The sequence below is a fragment of the Etheostoma spectabile genome, chromosome 4 (genome assembly GCF_008692095.1).
Source record: "Etheostoma spectabile isolate EspeVRDwgs_2016 chromosome 4, UIUC_Espe_1.0, whole genome shotgun sequence".
NCBI classification, from domain to species: domain Eukaryota; kingdom Metazoa; phylum Chordata; class Actinopteri; order Perciformes; family Percidae; genus Etheostoma; species Etheostoma spectabile.
In genome coordinates, this window is record NC_045736.1 from 29,238,321 (window position 1) to 29,255,524 (window position 17,204).

The 17,204-nt window shown below is 40.3% G+C and overlaps 2 protein-coding genes across 3 annotated transcripts in view; one reads left to right on the forward strand and one right to left on the reverse strand.

Annotated features, from left to right (window-relative positions):
* Nucleotides 1-2,892: 2,892 nt before the first annotated feature.
* On the forward strand, nucleotides 2,893-11,436 carry LOC116688316 (bactericidal permeability-increasing protein). Its single transcript, XM_032514284.1, has 16 exons — nucleotides 2,893-3,149; nucleotides 5,713-5,820; nucleotides 5,910-6,024; nucleotides 6,111-6,242; nucleotides 6,333-6,488; nucleotides 6,606-6,669; nucleotides 7,204-7,264; nucleotides 7,382-7,473; nucleotides 7,570-7,746; nucleotides 7,827-7,886; nucleotides 7,968-8,135; nucleotides 8,745-8,812; nucleotides 8,911-8,953; nucleotides 9,029-9,092; nucleotides 9,566-9,642; nucleotides 9,750-11,436. Exons 2-16 carry the CDS (start codon nucleotides 5,718-5,720, stop codon nucleotides 9,789-9,791), a joined length of 1,422 nt encoding a protein of 473 aa, XP_032370175.1. The 5' UTR covers nucleotides 2,893-3,149; nucleotides 5,713-5,717; the 3' UTR covers nucleotides 9,792-11,436.
* Nucleotides 3,673-17,204, reverse strand: part of cdk5rap1 (CDK5 regulatory subunit associated protein 1) — a 15,411-nt gene continuing 1,879 nt past the window's right edge. The window contains exons 6-14 of one of the 2 annotated variants that reach the window (XM_032514282.1): nucleotides 16,758-16,878; nucleotides 15,368-15,598; nucleotides 15,073-15,170; nucleotides 14,891-14,946; nucleotides 13,695-13,825; nucleotides 13,385-13,534; nucleotides 12,153-12,293; nucleotides 10,570-10,728; nucleotides 3,673-6,215 (exon numbers count right to left, since the gene is read on the reverse strand). In XM_032514282.1, the coding sequence (XP_032370173.1) occupies nucleotides 10,579-10,728; nucleotides 12,153-12,293; nucleotides 13,385-13,534; nucleotides 13,695-13,825; nucleotides 14,891-14,946; nucleotides 15,073-15,170; nucleotides 15,368-15,598; nucleotides 16,758-16,878 (1,078 nt within the window). In that variant the 3' untranslated portion in view covers nucleotides 3,673-6,215; nucleotides 10,570-10,578. Of the gene's footprint in view, nucleotides 6,216-7,371; nucleotides 7,467-10,569; nucleotides 10,729-12,152; nucleotides 12,294-13,384; nucleotides 13,535-13,694; nucleotides 13,826-14,890; nucleotides 14,947-15,072; nucleotides 15,171-15,367; nucleotides 15,599-16,757; nucleotides 16,879-17,204 lie in introns of those variants that run through there. The other variant, XM_032514283.1, reaches the window with a different exon arrangement.

Genomic DNA, 17,204 nt, shown 5'->3' on the forward strand with positions numbered 1-17,204 from the left:
GTGTTGTCTTCCCGTTAACCATGAACTTGTCCTTCCAGGTCAAAATTGAAAATGAATATTTTTTTGGGCTTTTCACATTTCACATGGCGTTTTTTTAAAAACCTGAACTGGTTTAATAATTGGTTTTACACTTATTGAAGGAATTCATGGTCAACAAACCTCATTTATATCAAATTATACATACGTTTTTAGTTAAAAAGGCAGATATTATGAATTATTTTGACTAATAGTTAAGATCAGAGGATGTTGCGTGGATCACAGATGGGTATAAGTCAGAGTTTAGTCCGGATACTGTTTTGAAATCATTAAACAAAATAATTAAAATGCTATAAGACTAAATAAAAATTAATTCAATGAAAGTAATGTTGTATGGAATCATCCATGTTACTTTTTGGGCAATTTGGTTGAAAGAAATCCATATTTCTGATATAAAACACCCAAGGACAACACAAGGGGTAAATAAGTAAGTAAGTAAGTAAGTAAGGTTTATTTGTATAGCACCTTTCACAGATAAAAAAATCACAAAGTGCTTCACAGTAAAATGCCATCAAGCAAGTTTAATGGCCTGAATTTGTATCTTGACACAGGTTGATGCCATACAGCCTTCTGCCTCACAGGGGCAGGAGCGCACCACTACTACATGTGAAACAAGATTCAGGAGAAACATCTTTATGTGTGACAGTAGCGTAGAAGCCCTACAAGACATGTCAGTCACAAATTTAGATAATGAATATGATAGCAGTAGCTACACACTAGGGAGCTCCAGATCCACATGCTGGGAAACAGTCAGTATGGTTCATAAAAACAGTACTGCACAGAACATAAATATTTTAATAAGTGTTATAACTTTTGTTTCTTTACTGCTTTTTAATATTACTGTTTTTATCATGTGAAACACTCTGTGGCTTTGTCTGTAAAGGGTGCTATATCGAAGAAATGTATTATATTATTTTTAAAACCTTTTTGATTCGTTTGCCACAGAATATTTAAAAGGTCAGATTGTAGTGATCGCACAAAGTCAGAACCCATAATTGTGTGTGTGTGTGTGTGTGTGTAGAATTAGTTACTGTTAACTCACTGGTAAAGACTAAAAGGAAAGAAGCTCCCTGTGTGGACGCCTGGAGGCAGTAGCCGAGGAGAGAAGGACGATAAAAGTAAACTCTGTGTGAACTCATCCACGGACGATACTTCCACCTCCTCTGCTCCTGCAGAGCATCTTCAGCCTCGGTTTCAGGGGAAGCAGAGAGAGAGAGAGAGAGAGAGAGAGAGAGAGAGAGAGAGAGAGAGAGAGGTAGAGAGAGTTAAAGAGAGAGAGAGAGACCAAGGGTGCCTAAAGTTTACATTACCTTTTAATACCATTACTTTAATCAATCATTCTCACATTCATTCACATTAGCTATGCCTGGACAGCTCAGTTGGTAGAGCGGGCGCCCATACGAGAGGTTTATTCCTCGATGCAGCGGGCCAGGGTTTGACTCCGACCTGCGGCCCTTTGTTGCATGTGATTCTCTCTCTCTCCCCTTTCATGTCTTCAACTGCCCTGTCAATAAAACGCCTATGAAAAATCATCTTCAATGCTATTGAATAATCTTTAATGCTACTGTAGATCATTTTAGGCCTTTGTGTACAGAACAACCGAATATGTGAAGAACATATGAATATAATGGGGAGAGGGGAGTCAAACCCGCGGCTACTGCACCAACACGCTGCTCAGTTTAGTTCCAATAAGTTATACACTTTAATAACGTTTTACAAAATGAAACTGGCAAACTTCAACCTATTCAGTACATGTCTTTTTTTTCAGCAATGGGATTTTGCGGGGGGGGGGGGCTTCTAGCTAATAGCTTTGCTTCACATAGCCTTCTTCTGATCAAAGGTAACTTAAAGTCTACTTGGATTTTCCTGGAGCTGATCATTGGCTATACTTCGATCCATTCAAATGGTAGTTGACCGTTTTTTTCCCCCCGTTATTCAGGCTTTGGATGCCATTTCAAGGCATTTGAAATCATTTTGGCTGAGCAGCCTATTATTTTCTGCACATCTTTATGTGTTTTCCCCTCTCCAATCAACTTTTTCATCAAAGTCCGCTGTTCCTCAGAGCAACGTCTGGAAGACCCATTTTGCTGAGTATTTGAAATGCACTAGAACCAGCAAGCACAACATTTGCTTCCTTCCTTCCTTAAATATGGGCCATAACTTACACGTGTTTCTTCAGAATCAATCAACTCACTAATTGAACACAACACTGCTATTATTTTGATCATGTCCCTTTCAATTACATCTTCAATTACACAGAATGAGCAGCATGCATGGCATGACAGTTGGGTCTGTTGGTTTTCTATGACTCTACAACACTTACTAGAAAATTATTTTCCATGTAGAAATATCACTTCTACCAAAAAATAGGATTTACGAGGTTAGTAATGTTGGACTGCTATTATTTTAAACACAACTTTAGCAATATACTTTTAAAAATATCAATAAACAACAAAGCAATCCAGCTTCCCGGGCAATTAAATATAATAACATAAAAGAAATACATACAAACCATGATAGTATCTGGTGAATGAACGTTGATTAAAACAGCAGTTATTGGGTTAAAAACACCATTAATAGCATAGCTGTATACAGCTTCTAGGCAACGTTATCTCTGACAACTTTTTTTTCTGAGGCCGTTTTGTCTGAGGCCGACAGAGGTTTTTTCTGAGTCTGAGATCTGAGGAGTCACCTTACAGCCTTGTTGCTGGAGTGTGCTACATTAATAAAACGGCCCTGCCTTGCCTTACTGGAAAGTGACACAAGGAAGCAAACTTGGCAACAAATATGAATACAAATATGCAAAGATATAAATCTGTCCAAAACCACGTCAAGCTTTTAGAACCATAGCTTTCAGAGATTTTTTCCTATGCAGACAACACTCAGATAGGAGCTGTTAGTATTTTATAATATTAAAGACATTGTAAGAGAGCAGGACAGTGAAGCACTGAATTTACCAAGTCTGCTTATTGTTGCTTTATCTGGGGAAGTCCTCTTAGCCAAGTTTAGTTCTTGATTGAATTAAAGGTCACGCGCCTCCCTTCCCCCTTTCACTTTGTCTCTCAGCAGTCCGACTGACACTTCAGGAGGAACCTGACAAACTGCTGCTTCAGGTAAGAGAGCCTGTATTATCACTGTATGGGGAACTTTGGCCCTAAAAGCTCTGGAAACGAAAGATGCACAAATATGTAGTAGTTTTAAAAGAATTACAAGGGAAAAGTTTTCTTATTTTATATGGTATTTTTTGTAGTAGCCTGAGTAGTCTGGAGATTTTCTCACGTTTGTTCTCAAAGCTTAATCTTTCTAATGATGGTCCAAATATTTACCGCTTTAACCGCGATGTGTAAAGGGACCTTGAATTGTAGTATCTGGAAATGTTCTCGACAAAATTCCAGTGGATTTCAACTGTGCTGAAAGGATGTGCGTTTCCACCTCTGCTTCCATTGCAGTGTTAAGCCTGTTTGTTGAGGAGTACTGTACGTTAACAGGCTGCAGATCGACAAAGATGTGCCTGATGTTTCATACATTACAGGTGTTGCTGTTGCTTTGGGATGAACCTACATTTAGATGAAATATTACTACTTTCAGAATTAAGTGCTGCTGTCTTAGTATGTAAAGTCAGAAATGAGTGGTTTGGATTTCCAGTAGTAAATCATGGTTTCTCTTTGAAAAACAGCTCTTTTAGATCATGTTTACAGTTTTTTTTTTTTATGAAAGCACACCTTCTCCTTATACTCTTCTGACCTACATGGAAACTTCCCCTGGTAGTGACATGTTTCACATTCTGTCAGTTCAGTCTATGATAGAATGATAGATATGTAGATATCTATCAGACTGTGGTAGATATCTACCACAGTCTGATCACGAACATGAGCCTGAAATCGGTTAATTTGAACATGCAATATACTAAAGTTTAAGCAACATAACAGGCACAAAAAGGACACACTATTGTTAAAATAGTTTTTTCTTCCTTAAAAAAAACAGCATGTTCAAGCCATATCATTAGCGGATACTGAAATATTGCAATTGTGTCTTGAAATGCAATGACTAGATTGTTCCAAAAAGTGAATATTACATCTGTAAAATCTTTCCACACTTATTCAAATATCCCGACTCTAAATGAACAAAAAGGGCGGACTGGGCCTTTAATCTCAGCCTAATTTAATAAAGTCTGGCTTCCCAGCTGACTTACTGAGGGTCACGTGGTTTCCTCTACAGCACTCAGAGCCAGCTCTTTCACAGGCCTCTCCAACCCGAGGCTGTGGTGGAAAGTACCTTTAGTTTGAGCTTTACTTGATTTTTCCTTTTTGTTTGTTAATGTATACTTCTTCTACTGAAAAAAAATAAATATTAAACTTTTTAATACATGAAACTTATTTGCAGTGGAGTCAATTTTCAGATTAGGATTTAAATATTTAAAAACGTGGTAATCTTATTAAATATAATACTTTTTTTTAAAGTTAAATCAGTGGTTTCCAAACTATATGGCTTGTGACTATAAGCCCCTTGTCACACTTCAGATGTTAATAAATGGTTATCGTGTTTGTTAGTCACGGGACCAATTTGAGTATTGAGCGTTGTGATGAAGTATTTTTACTTTAATATATTGGTCTATCTAAATTCTATCTACTTGAAGTAAAGATTCTTCCACAAAATGGACCTCACTTTTTCCTTTACATTTTAACATTATTTGGAAAAAAAGAACTATACATGCAAAGTAAACTTAGCACAAGTAAGGACATTTGTGTTTGGTAGATTATTTCTCTGTGGTTAGAATGCTTTTTGGCAATAAATCTTATACCGTTGGAAATCCGGTTTAGTTCCCTTTCAAATGGTGCCCCAGTTGTAAGGAACATGCATTCGTTGGATGAGCAGCATGAGAAATATGCCAAAACTTCTCTGCCATTGCCAAATGTTGCTGTTGATGTTGCTGTTGCTGTTGCTATTGCCACTTGTTTTGAGCTCGGGACGCCATCCCACAGCCGTGTGTGACCAGGCTGGTGACCAGCACGAGGAGGAGGTGACGGGCTGTTGTGGCTGTGTATGGTTCTACCACACGCTACTGAGGCTCCTGTTTGTGAAATTAATAAATTGTTACTTTGCCAATATGTCTTATTTCTTCAAACTTCAATCCTGCAATCCACCAAATGAGTCAACGGCAGAATAAGCTGTTTAGCATTGGCAGATGAGTTTTGGCAATTTTTTCATGGGTGCAACCCACATGCTGAGCGTTGCTGCTCATCCAACAAATACATTTTCCTTACAATTGGGGCACCATTTGAAAGTGAACTAAACAGGCTTTCCCACGGTATAAGATTTATTGCCAAAAAGCATTCTAACCACAGAGAAAAAATCTTCCAAACACAAATTTCCCTAATTTTATATTTTATATTGTCTTGATCATGAGTAAGAAAATGCTGAGTTATTTCAAAAAGAAGGGGCTGTGCTTTATGAAGAAACCACTGACATAAGCAATGTAAGATTAGAATTGTGTTCTATGAATGAGATATATCAGTAAATAAGGAACCAACAATAAAAAACAAAAGCCCAGCTCTAAAAGAGGAAGCTTTTTGCTTCCCCACACAAAAGCAGAAATGTTGCTTGGTTTATGGTCTCATATCCATAAAACAAATCAAGAGTTTTGCTGATGATTTTGTCCTTTTTATCTCCTAACAGTCAAGATGTTCCTGTGCTGTTGGCTGCCTCTCGTGGCGTTAATACCTATGACTTTAGGCACCAATCCTGGGGTAGAGGTCAGGCTTACAGAAAAAGGCCTGGAATATGGTAAGTGTGCAGCACATCAGTACCCTTTCATTTGGAAAAGCACCGATCTCTCCAGAGTTTCATCATCAAATGTTCTTGCATTATGTTAGGCAGACAACTGGGGATGGCTTCGATCCAGCAGAAACTTAAAACCATCAAAGTCCCAGATATATCAGGGTCACAGAAGGTGTCTCCCATTGGCAAGGTCCAGTACAGCCTGTCGAAGTAATGCACCAGTTTTTATCGAACACAATTAATTAGCAAACTGGGATCTCAGGTGCCTTTACAAACATGCATGTTGTCTCTTCCAGTCTGCAAATCGTGGATGTGGGATTACCGAAGTCGGCACTGGATTTGGTGGCAGGGACTGGTGTCAGACTGTCCATTGGTAACGCCTTCCTCCACCTGCATGGAAACTGGAGGGTCAAATACATGAAAATAATGTGAGTGAGAAAAGATTTCTTCCTAATAGAGTATAGTTAAATCCATTTTTTGACATTTCTGCTGCAACAGTGACTCCTCTCTCTTCACAGAAAGGACAGCGGCTCCTTTGATTTGAATGTCAATGATCTCACTATCGCTACAAGTATTGCCATTAAGAGCGATGAGACAGGCCGACCTGTGGTCAGTAGTGTCAGCTGCAAGGCCGCTGTCGGCAGTGCGAGCATCAAATTCCACGGTGGAGCCAGGTAAAAGAAACCCTGCTGTGCACTTCGTTTGAACCCATGTGAGGGAATGGAATACGAGGGTTTTTTTGTGCTTGACATGTTGCATATTCTAATTTCTGTGAGTGCTTTCCGTTTCAGCTGGCTGTACAATCTCTTCAAAGACTTCATTGATAAGGCTTTACGAAATGCACTGCAGAAACAGGTGAGGGCAAACCGGACACGGTTTCTGATCATCGCCCTTCCTTTCTGGGGGTGTAATCATAAAGTACAAGGAAGCAATGATGGAGTACTCGAGCGCTGGACTCAGGTTTGAGTCCGACTCAAGGCGCTATTCTCTGGACTCGTGACTTGACTGTTGAATCGGACTTGGGCCGAAATGTGCACTTAACTCGCAGTCAGAAGCAACCTTTAAATCTAGGATGTTTTGTGAATACATGCCACTTGGAAAATAGAACTGATATGAAGTTCTCACTGAGATTGCAAAGAAACTGGAATCAATCCATCAATCAATCAGTAACAATAATCCAGGCGTTGTCACAAACTAGTGGTAATTGTGAAATAAACATTCTTTTAAAGGAAGTTCTTCCTCTGCTGTTGGTTTACTGATACCAGTTGTAGTCTAAAGTGCTCTAGGGGTCTTTTAAGGATTGTTGTCTCCAACAAAAACGCACTGTGTAACACTAGGTTTGTTTTGCAGTCAGGGTATAGATTTTCTTCTGTTATTCTTTTGTTGCAGATCTGCCCTCTGGTGGCTGATGCAGTATCTGATTTGAACCCTCGGTTGAAAACTCTCAATGGTAACACACCTAGACTGTATATCATTAATAATATACAGTCTATGGTAACACATCACATTTATGTCAAATAATTTGATGTTTCATTATTGCTATGAGAGACTTTCTCCCTTACTGCAGTTGTAGCCAAGGTGGACCAGTATGCAGAGATTGAATATGCCATGGTGTCATCACCCACAGTGTCAAATTCTTCTATAGACTTGAGCTTGAAGGTAAAGAAGTCTATATCATAAATATCTGAATCCTCAGCTTGGTTATAAAAAAAGACGACAGTCATTGTCATGTCCCAACTATTCTGATTCATTTAGGGCGAATTTTACAACATCGGGAAGCATCAGGAGCCTCCGTTCTCCCCCGCAGCCTTTTCCCTGCCGTCCCAGATCAACAACATGTTGTACATCGGCGTGTCGGTCTTCACCGCCAACTCTGCGGCCTTCGTCTACAACACAGCTGGAGCCCTCGGCCTGTACATCACTGATGATATGGTGAGCTGCCTCCTCCCCATTCCCTCCATGAATCTACTTTCATGACGTCACTGACCTCCAACATGGTTCTGTCACAACAGATCCCACATGGCTTTCCCATCCGACTCAACACCAGAACGTTCGGAGACTTCATCCCACAGGTGACAACACATTCTATGAATTTTATAAGAAGTATCATCTTCATTGGTAATTTTGTCAGCAATGTATCGGTGTATTTTCAGATTGCCAAGCGTTTCCCGGGTCTGATGATGAAACTGCTGGTGAAGACGGTGAAAAATCCCGTCATCAGTTTTGAACCCAACAATGTGACAGTTCAGACGACTGGCACAGTGACGGCCTACGCTATCCAAGCCAATACCACACTCTCCCCCCTCTTTGTCCTAAACTTGGTAGGTTACACAGCTGGCATCCAGGGGCAGAGCTAGACATTGTAAACATCTAGGGCTCAGCTCAAAACCTAGGGGGGGGTCTGGGTCATGCTCAATTAACGGCAGCTAGATGAGCTATTTTCAAAACCTTTTGATAATAGAATGGGTACAAATCTGTACATAATTTGGGAAAAACATGATAGAAGGAAAACATAATTATCCTATTTAATTTCGAGTTGTTCTCTAACTGTTGTCATCACTCTGAAACCAGAACACAACAAATTTTAATTTTCATTCCTGACACCTATTTTTAAGTAACACAACATAGGTAGGGTAGGAATTTGGTGTAAACGGCATTACTAATCTTGAACTATTTGTTGTATATTTCGCATAATTAATGTGATAGTTCCCCAGTAATAGAACTTCAGCTCCAATATTTTGCCAGTCAGAGAGACTTGAGGGCAAATGACACAAGGTTATTTTAAAAACCTGAAAGATTTGGGGCCTTTGAGAAAACATCCGGGGCTGGAGCCCTAGAATCCGCCACCATTACTCAGCCTCAGCAGGTATGATAAAAAGCGATTTGTGTGGTTCAGAGTAAGTAGCTTTCTCACCATATTGTCTTTGCAGGAGACCAGTGTCAGCGCAAAACTGTTTGTAACAGAAATGAGGCTGGCTGGAGCTGTCACCCTAAACAAGTGAGTTTCTAAAAATTACTACTTTTTCCAAGAAAATTGGGACCAAAAGATCCTTGAAAAGATGAACGTCACAGTCTAATTTTGCCTAATTTGCACAGAATGACTCTGACCTTGGGGAAAAGTTATGTGGGAGAGTTTCAGGTGAGAACTGCATTCTAACACAAGTCACAGTGTGCGCCATCAGTACCAACTTAACAAACTAACCCTAACCTGCAGGTCAAATCCCTCCACTGCATCCTCCAAATGGTCCTCAAAGTGGTAGTGATACCTATCGTCAATGGTGAGTTCTTGCATTTTCAGTTTCGACTCCTATATGAAGTTTGTGCCATGTCATGTACTCGGGTTGGTGCATGCAGATCGGCTGGGAGTTTACGGGGTCATTTGTTGGGCTGTGGATTTGTTTTCTGGTAGATTTGTGCAGAAGTACATTATTCACCAAAGAAAAAGGGCACACTGTATTGTGTAAACCCTTTAGATTGTGTGACCTGATGAGGTATTTCAGCTTCACTGCCACTGCAAATTTTGTCATGAAGGTTAACTACTTATTCCGAGTACAAACATGCTGTATTGGCATCTTGTAATACGGACAGCATTGTTATTTAGAAAGGGCTTGAATGTAATGGATGTTCCTTTATATGTAAAAGTTACACACACTATGTTTGTTATAAAACCGCTGCTTATTTCATCACTATAATGTTTTCCACGTTGGATTATGTGAGTAGTTTATCTAAATGTATGCATTTTGCTTCATAGTTGAACTTGCAAAGGGATACCCACTTCCTACACTTGGAAAGATGAAGCTTGTGAACACTCAGCTTCAGGTCCTAAAGGTCAGAGACTGGATACCTTCTATTAAAAACTGCATTTCTTGAGCTAGCTGCATTTATTATATAAACAGGGCCAATAACATACTATTACTGTGCTTTTTTTTCTCAAGGACTATATTCTGATTGGGACAGATGTTCAGTTCGTGGGCTGAGCGTCATTTCTGGAAAACTCCCAGAATTTATTTCATGTCGCCATGAAGACACAATCACAGCCAACGAGTTCAACTGCCTGAGGGAAAACCAATGAATAATGTACAAATCTTACTTCTACTACAAGCCTGAGAAATGCAGATGTCCTGTTTGCCTTTGGATATAGTCAGTTTTTTTGTATTTTTTCTTTATAAAAGTTCTGTTCTTTATAAAAAAAAAAATCTTTTTCTTTTTAACTCAGATCAGATTTCTTCTACATATTAAATGTAGATGGGAGCAGTGAACATTTTCCAACTGCAGTCGTGTCACAAGAAAACAGGACACCGTCTGCAGGGCAGGGTTTGCTGTAGTCACCAAAATCAGCTTGTTTTTTGTTTTTTAAATAACATGCTCCTTCCAAAGCAGATGACTGCCCTTTCTGCTGCTGATTTTAATCAAAATCGTCTCCACGTCTGCCTTTGTAGCTCACAGAGAGATTCCACAAATCTGCCGATCTGTGATATTTTTACTGCAGTTTGAAGAGAAATACCACAAAATAAATCAAGAACCAGACAAAACAAATCAGTCGCAGTTAAATGTATCAAACAAATATAATTTAGATCATCCAAACCAGTTTCAGCATCTTAAGCAGTTCAACATGTACAAACTACATACTTAGTCGTGACTGTAAAATGAACATAATCCAGTCCAACAGCCTCCATGTGTCGTCAAAGTCATTCAAGAAAAGAAGGCATGTGTGCTAGTTTTACCGGACAATAACGATGCTTCCTGCTGTGTCACCTGTGTCAATCAAGAGCATCTTTCAATCATGGTTGTGTCTGAGGCCACATGTTCACCAAGCTGGTGCCTTGGCAGAGTCTCGGAGTGCTGCGCTGTCCCTCTCAGGGAGCTGTGACTAAGGGCTCGGCCTCTCAGGCTCTGGGAGTTGGCCGACAATATCTATATTTAAAAGACACAAAACATTAAAACAACGAATGATTAAATGATGAACTCTTTGAAGCAGATAATGCCTTGTAGCTCTGGGCTGTGATGGTTGTTAAAATGTCTGACAGGGAACTACTTTATAACTTGACCCATTTTTTTTTTTTTTTTTTAAGGATGGTTGTTGTATCACGGTTAGACATGAGTCTGCCTACATCTGAACACCTGCAAGGGATTGTTCATTTTAAGATGAGTACAAACACGTTTTTGTACTCCATCTTTAAGTAAATGTTCCCAATATTTGAAAAAGAGCCGTAGAATTACAGAGTTTTAGGGCAATCGCAATAAGAATATTTGAGATAACAAATACATCAATTTTATTTATTTTTTCAACATAAAAACAAAAATGCCCCTGAAAACAAAGCGTTTCACTGTAACAAATATTCATGACCAAATTGAGTTATTAACACTTAACAACTCAGCTCATCTGCTCCAATAGGACTGCTTATGTGTGGTTTGATCAGATTTATGTGACAGGTAACTCTAGGGCTGGGTACCGAATTCAATACTTTTTAGGCATTGATCTAATTGCTGCTAAACTATTGATTATATTTCAATACCTAAGGAGTAAATCTCATCAGCGTCAGTGAGCCAATAAGCACGTTACGGCCGAGACCTCAAAATGTTTGTGATTGGCGGACTAACGTTACACGTCGTATGGACACGCAGGGAAAACGCTACGTTACACTCAGAGACACTCAGAGAGGAGCTAAAAAATAAATAAAAGGATTTGTGTCCTAATGTGTAATGCTGAAATTTCATTTTGTTTTATAAAATTGGGTTAAAAAAAAATGAACGTTTAGGAACCTGTATCAAAGTCACAGTATTGGTATCAGTACCGGGATCGAACAGTTACCCAGCCCTAGTGAACACACAACCATTCAACCGGTCATCAGAGTCTAATCCAAATGTTTCTAAATCCTGATTCAAGCCCAGACCGTCAGAATAAAGCAACGCTTCAGGAAGATCATAATGTACTATCAATATTGAATCAGAAATTAGTTACACAGGTTGGGATAGATCTGGAGAGCGGTCCACCATTTGGTGATGCCCGATAAGAAGCTGATTGAGAAAATGTGTTTGCTGGGTTTTTAAATATGCTTATTGAGGAATTCTGAGAAAGATTTGTACTGCAGTGAGTGGAAATTTTACAAATGAAAAATAAACTTGTCATTACTCTATGCTGAAAATACTATGCAACAGTGGCAATGTTCCTAAATGACACATTTGGCACTTCTGTACGGCAACATATTTATCAGCCAACACATACCAATATATCTGTAATAAAGAACTGTCTACTCATAATAATCGCCGGTAATAAGTCATGCCCTATTTCAAAAAACAAAAACGTGATGACTTTTGAAAGATGTACCAAACCCTACCTTCACCAGCAGGTAGTCGCCAGCATTGATTGATGCAGTGTTGGATTCTAGAGGATGAACAGCAACATCTTCTTTGGGGAAAATGACTTTCATATTGCCATCGGTTCTCCCACACAAGTCTTTGGCAGATCTTTTACTTTCCTGCATAAAAATGGGAACCAGAGATGAGCAGCGTAGCCTTCCTATTGTGTAATGGTAACACGGTACAGAGGTACAGAAGTACTACTTTGTAGCTGTGTTGTTTCCTTTCATGCCAGTCAATCGATAGTTGTTACCACAAATGTGCACCTCATGGTGGCGCAAGATGAAAAGTCAGAAGATATCTTGGATTTATCCTTTGGGCACCATGAATAATTGTGGAAATCCATCCACTAGTTGAAATATTTCAGTCTGAACCAAAGCAGTGGACCGGCCAAGAGACCGACATTGACTAGAATGGCTAAAAACAACGAGACTAGGCTTATAACACCCATCTTACATTTCAATTTTCTCAAACACTGGCCAGGGCCATCTCAAACTAAGCTATCTGTAACACGTAGGTAGACGTACAGATAGGGCGCGGTATCTTTGTTGTCGGGATTTATTTGCTGAGGCGAATTAATAAATTATGTGTTGGGGCAAACATTCTATTTTCATGTTTAGGGAAATACACTTATGGCGCGTTTCCTGCTCGACTCAACTTTTTGGTTTATCTATTATGAAAAAACGTCCGTTTTTTTAGTACCACCTCAGGTGGTGGCTAAGGCGATACCAAAAGGTGACGTGCAAACCTGCAGACTACTGATTGGTCAGAGAGAATCGTCACTAATCACCGCGTCATCCTTGCTAGCGACAGACGGGGGTGTCCTGAACAAATGCGCCTTTTTAAAATAGTTTAGACAGCGGCGTTTTTTTTTTTGCTGCCTCCAGCTTCTTTTGTCTTCTGGCCGTGGCAACGGCCACAAGCCGAGAATCAAAAACACCACACAATGGCATTGTGTGTGTCGCATTAGGTCATGGCAATTTCCTGCGGCGTCGCTATGACAAACAGCCACGCTTGCCTCACGCATGAGGCGGTACTAAATCTGCAATGGAAAATGGAGGACGGGGAACCGCGGTCGAGTCCAGCCAAGCCGAGCTGGTACCAGCATTGGCTAAACGACATTATAGGTGGATTATAAAGGTATAATATCCACTCACGCATATTCCAGATATCCTTTGAAGGATGTGCCAGTCATGTGTGCAGTACTCACTCCCTCCACCAGGACAAGCTGTGTGCTGCCGATGAGAGCAGCGTTGACCCGTGCAGCTTCCTCTCTGAATACACGGATACACTCCTCCAGCCTCTGCTGCTTCACCTCAGCTGGCACATCATCTTGTAGCCGATGGAAGGCGTGGGTTTTCTGAGTAAGACAAGCAAAAGGGCGTTCACAAAAAAAAGACATACTACTAGACATACAAACTAGATCACTTATGGGGCAACTGAAGAGAACGCTTAAAAATAACAGCCTGGGTTCAATTCTGAAATACAGAAACGTACACAAGAAACCCACAAGAGCTCACCTTTCTCATACTGTAGGCGAAGAGGAATCCCACATTGTAGCCCACCTGTCTGATCAGAGACAGAGTCTGCTGCTGGTCGTCCTCCGTTTCACCACAGAAGCCTGAGATGAAGTCACTGCTGAGACTCACCTCTGAAACACAGACAAGGCCGATAATGTTAAACACACACCTAGAGCGGCAAAGATTAATCAATTTGAGTTGTCAACGATTTAAATTAAATGCCAACCATTTTGGTAATCAATATATGTGGTTGATTTTTTTTTCTATTATGGATATTCTCTGATTCAAGCTTCTTAAATGGGAATATTTTCTAGTTTCTTCGCTATATAATATCTTTGAGTTATAGACAAAACAAGACATTTGTGGACGTCATCTTGGGCTTTTAGCTGGGCACCACACTAGCTGGGTTCCACGTGTGAAATAGCCTTGAGTTTTTTTGATGAAGTCAAGTTATTGTAGAGGAGGGTAACCTCCAGACGGGTGACACATGAATAGGGTGGAAGGAACAAAAAACATTTACTTTAACAACTGTATGAGAAGAACTAACGCTATCTTTGATTTAAAGCACTGTCCTTTGTAACATTTTAAGTCACATTAAGTTACACAGAGAGCACGCTGGGGCTCAGGGGCTAATACTAATACTACATAATCCTAATGGTGGAATATACATAACTAAGTACATTTACTCAAGTACTGTACTTAAGTACACACTTGAGGTACTTGTTCTTCAGTTAAGTCTTTTCATGCCACTTTCTTCTTCTACTCTGACATTTCAGAGAGAAATATTGTACTTTTTACTCCACTACTTTCATCGAATAGCTTTAGTTTCTAGTTACTTTAAACATTATGACGCCTGCACACAAAACACATGCATCTTATAAAATAAGATGTTTTAGTATTAATAAAAGTAGCAGATCCTGCTGTAGTTAATTTAAAGCTATGCGGTGGTTGCTTGCTCATAATTGATGATCAGTTGTATGCACAGGCTGAATAAAAAGGGAATTTGTTATTGGATTGGACATGTGGCTTACACAAACACTGAGTACATTTTAAATGACCTCCTTTTTAACTTTCATCAAAGTACATTTTTACACAAGTAATGTTGCTTTTTAGTTGATTGAAATGTCTTTAAATGAACAATACTTTTAAAATGCGTTAGTATTATTGCCATCATTGCTAATTAAAAGTGCAAATACCTGGGATAATGCTCCTGATGTTCTCCACAAGATCCAGATAGGCCTCTCTCGTGTAGCTGTACATTTTTATAAGAAAAGACATGACAAGAGAACATTTGATAACAAGGGGCTTCATCAACAACATTTCAAACAGAAATGCTTCGACAATTTAGTTTGGGAAAAAAAGCATAGCGGTGTCTTACCCACGGCGCATTGCTTCGAGGACCTTGTTGCTGCCACTTTGGGCTGGAAGGTGGATCTGCTTACAAATGTTCCCTCGCTCCGCAATCAGATGCAAAACCTGTCAACACCAGCACACGGAGCAGGTCAGGAAGTTAATAAAGGGAATCCTTCACAGAAAGTGGTGGGGTTTTCTTAAGAATTGTGATCAAACTGAAAAAAGATACTTTGCTAAACATCTATATATCTCCACAGGGTTGTAATGAGATTCAGTGCAGTTGAGAATGCGTGTTCAGCGGGTAAAGTGTCATCATGTACCTCATCAGGAAAATCCTTGGGATGAGGGGAGGTGAATCGGATCCTCATGTCAGGATCGATGCGTGACACTCGGTCCAGCAGGTCGGAGAAGCGCAGACCTCCCTGTTTGCTCCTGTAGACGGTCTTAAACCCCTGGCTGAGCTTGGTCACGTCGGAGCCACAGAACTGTTCTTCTGACGTGTCTCGGTAGCTGTTGACGTTCTGACCCAGCAAAGTCACCTCCTTTACACCCTGAAACAACACATTCACCACACGCACACGCACACGCACACACACACTAGTCAGGGGGTGTGGAGGTATTTAAATTGCCTACACAAAGGTTCCACTTGCCTCCCTTCCTCGCATCTTAATCCCTCCCACTAAGGAAATCATTGGAGGAGAGAGGCATCGAGCAAATGTGTTTTTAGAGGGGTGAGACATCTTTTCTTCTGAAGGGTCACAAGAGTTCGTCAGCTCTGTGGGCGGAGTTAGCAACTCCTTCAGCTGCACGGCTTCCAGGAAGGCTGCTCTTGTGTATCGTCGATGATCCCTCCTCGGTGCTCGCTCCTCGGGGACCAAATAAAGAGCTTTGAGACAGCCTTCTCCGAGGAGGGACAAAACAACGTCCAGTTCAGCCAAGGACCAAGGACTCGAGGGGCTATCAAATAAGGGGGATGAGATTCAGCCCCAGAGACCTTCTTCTTCTTGTTTTACGGCGGTTGGTTCGTTGAAAATGCCCAGTAAAACCGCAACCCACAATTGAATCAAAATAAAAACTTTCCTCTTATTTGTGAAAATAGGCATGTGACTTGCTTCACCCCTCAAAGAATCAGAATTGGAAACAGAATTGTTCAAATCCAAACGATGCCCAACCCTAGTCTTACATTAATCTAACTTTTTAAAGCACCGCATGAAATAGCACCAGCATATATGTCTGACCTCCATTCCAATCACTGCTCTTCATTCCATGCTCCAAAATCCATGAATGATGCGGCATTTCCCATTGTGAGAAGAGTTTCCCCGGAATTTTTAGATTTCCTCCCTCCATAGATTTTTTTCAACCCATTTTAAGACCCATTGCTTTCATTTAGCCTTTTGACAGCCATCGTGATGACATAACTGGTCACATCGTTTAAATGACTTACCCGTTTTCTGTGCAATAGGTCGGATTTATGGTTTCATTAAAAAATAAATGAATTGATTGTCATGTTTTTATACATTTATGTGTTGATTTTCATCATTAGTTTTCTTTTATCTGAATCTCTCACATTTGCAATACATTTCAGGTAGCAGTTTCTCCCAAATTAGAGAAATACTTTGTGCAAAAGCCCTAGTAGTGCTATTGGTGCAGGTCTACGTGTTATAAACAAGTGTTGGGATTTGACTGACACACTTTAGTGTTATAACTTGCCTGATCAGAGAGCATACGAACTTCGTCGAGTATGGAGCTGACAGGTCGACTCCTCTCTTTGCCTCGGGTGAAGGGAACAATGCAGTAACTACACATATTGTCACAGCCTCGCATGATGGACCTGCCAGCACAGAAGACGCACACAAAATCAGGTGGCAATATAAGGACATGGTGTTGCAGTAGAAAATGAAAGGAGGTGGGGTGGAAATAGTCTCGCATTGTCAGACCCTCCTCCACAGCGCCGCGGAGGAGGGTCTGGCTAGTCCACAGAGCATTCCTGGATGGGAGAAAAACCTGCTCTGGTTTATTGGCATGTCTTTTAACCAATCACGGGAAGGATCTTGTTTTGGTGGAACTTGTGTACGTTCAAAGGTTGTTTCAGTCGTGCAACAGAAAACTCAGATTCAACATATCGTCTACCCAGCTGTCTAGATTTACCCTGCAGAG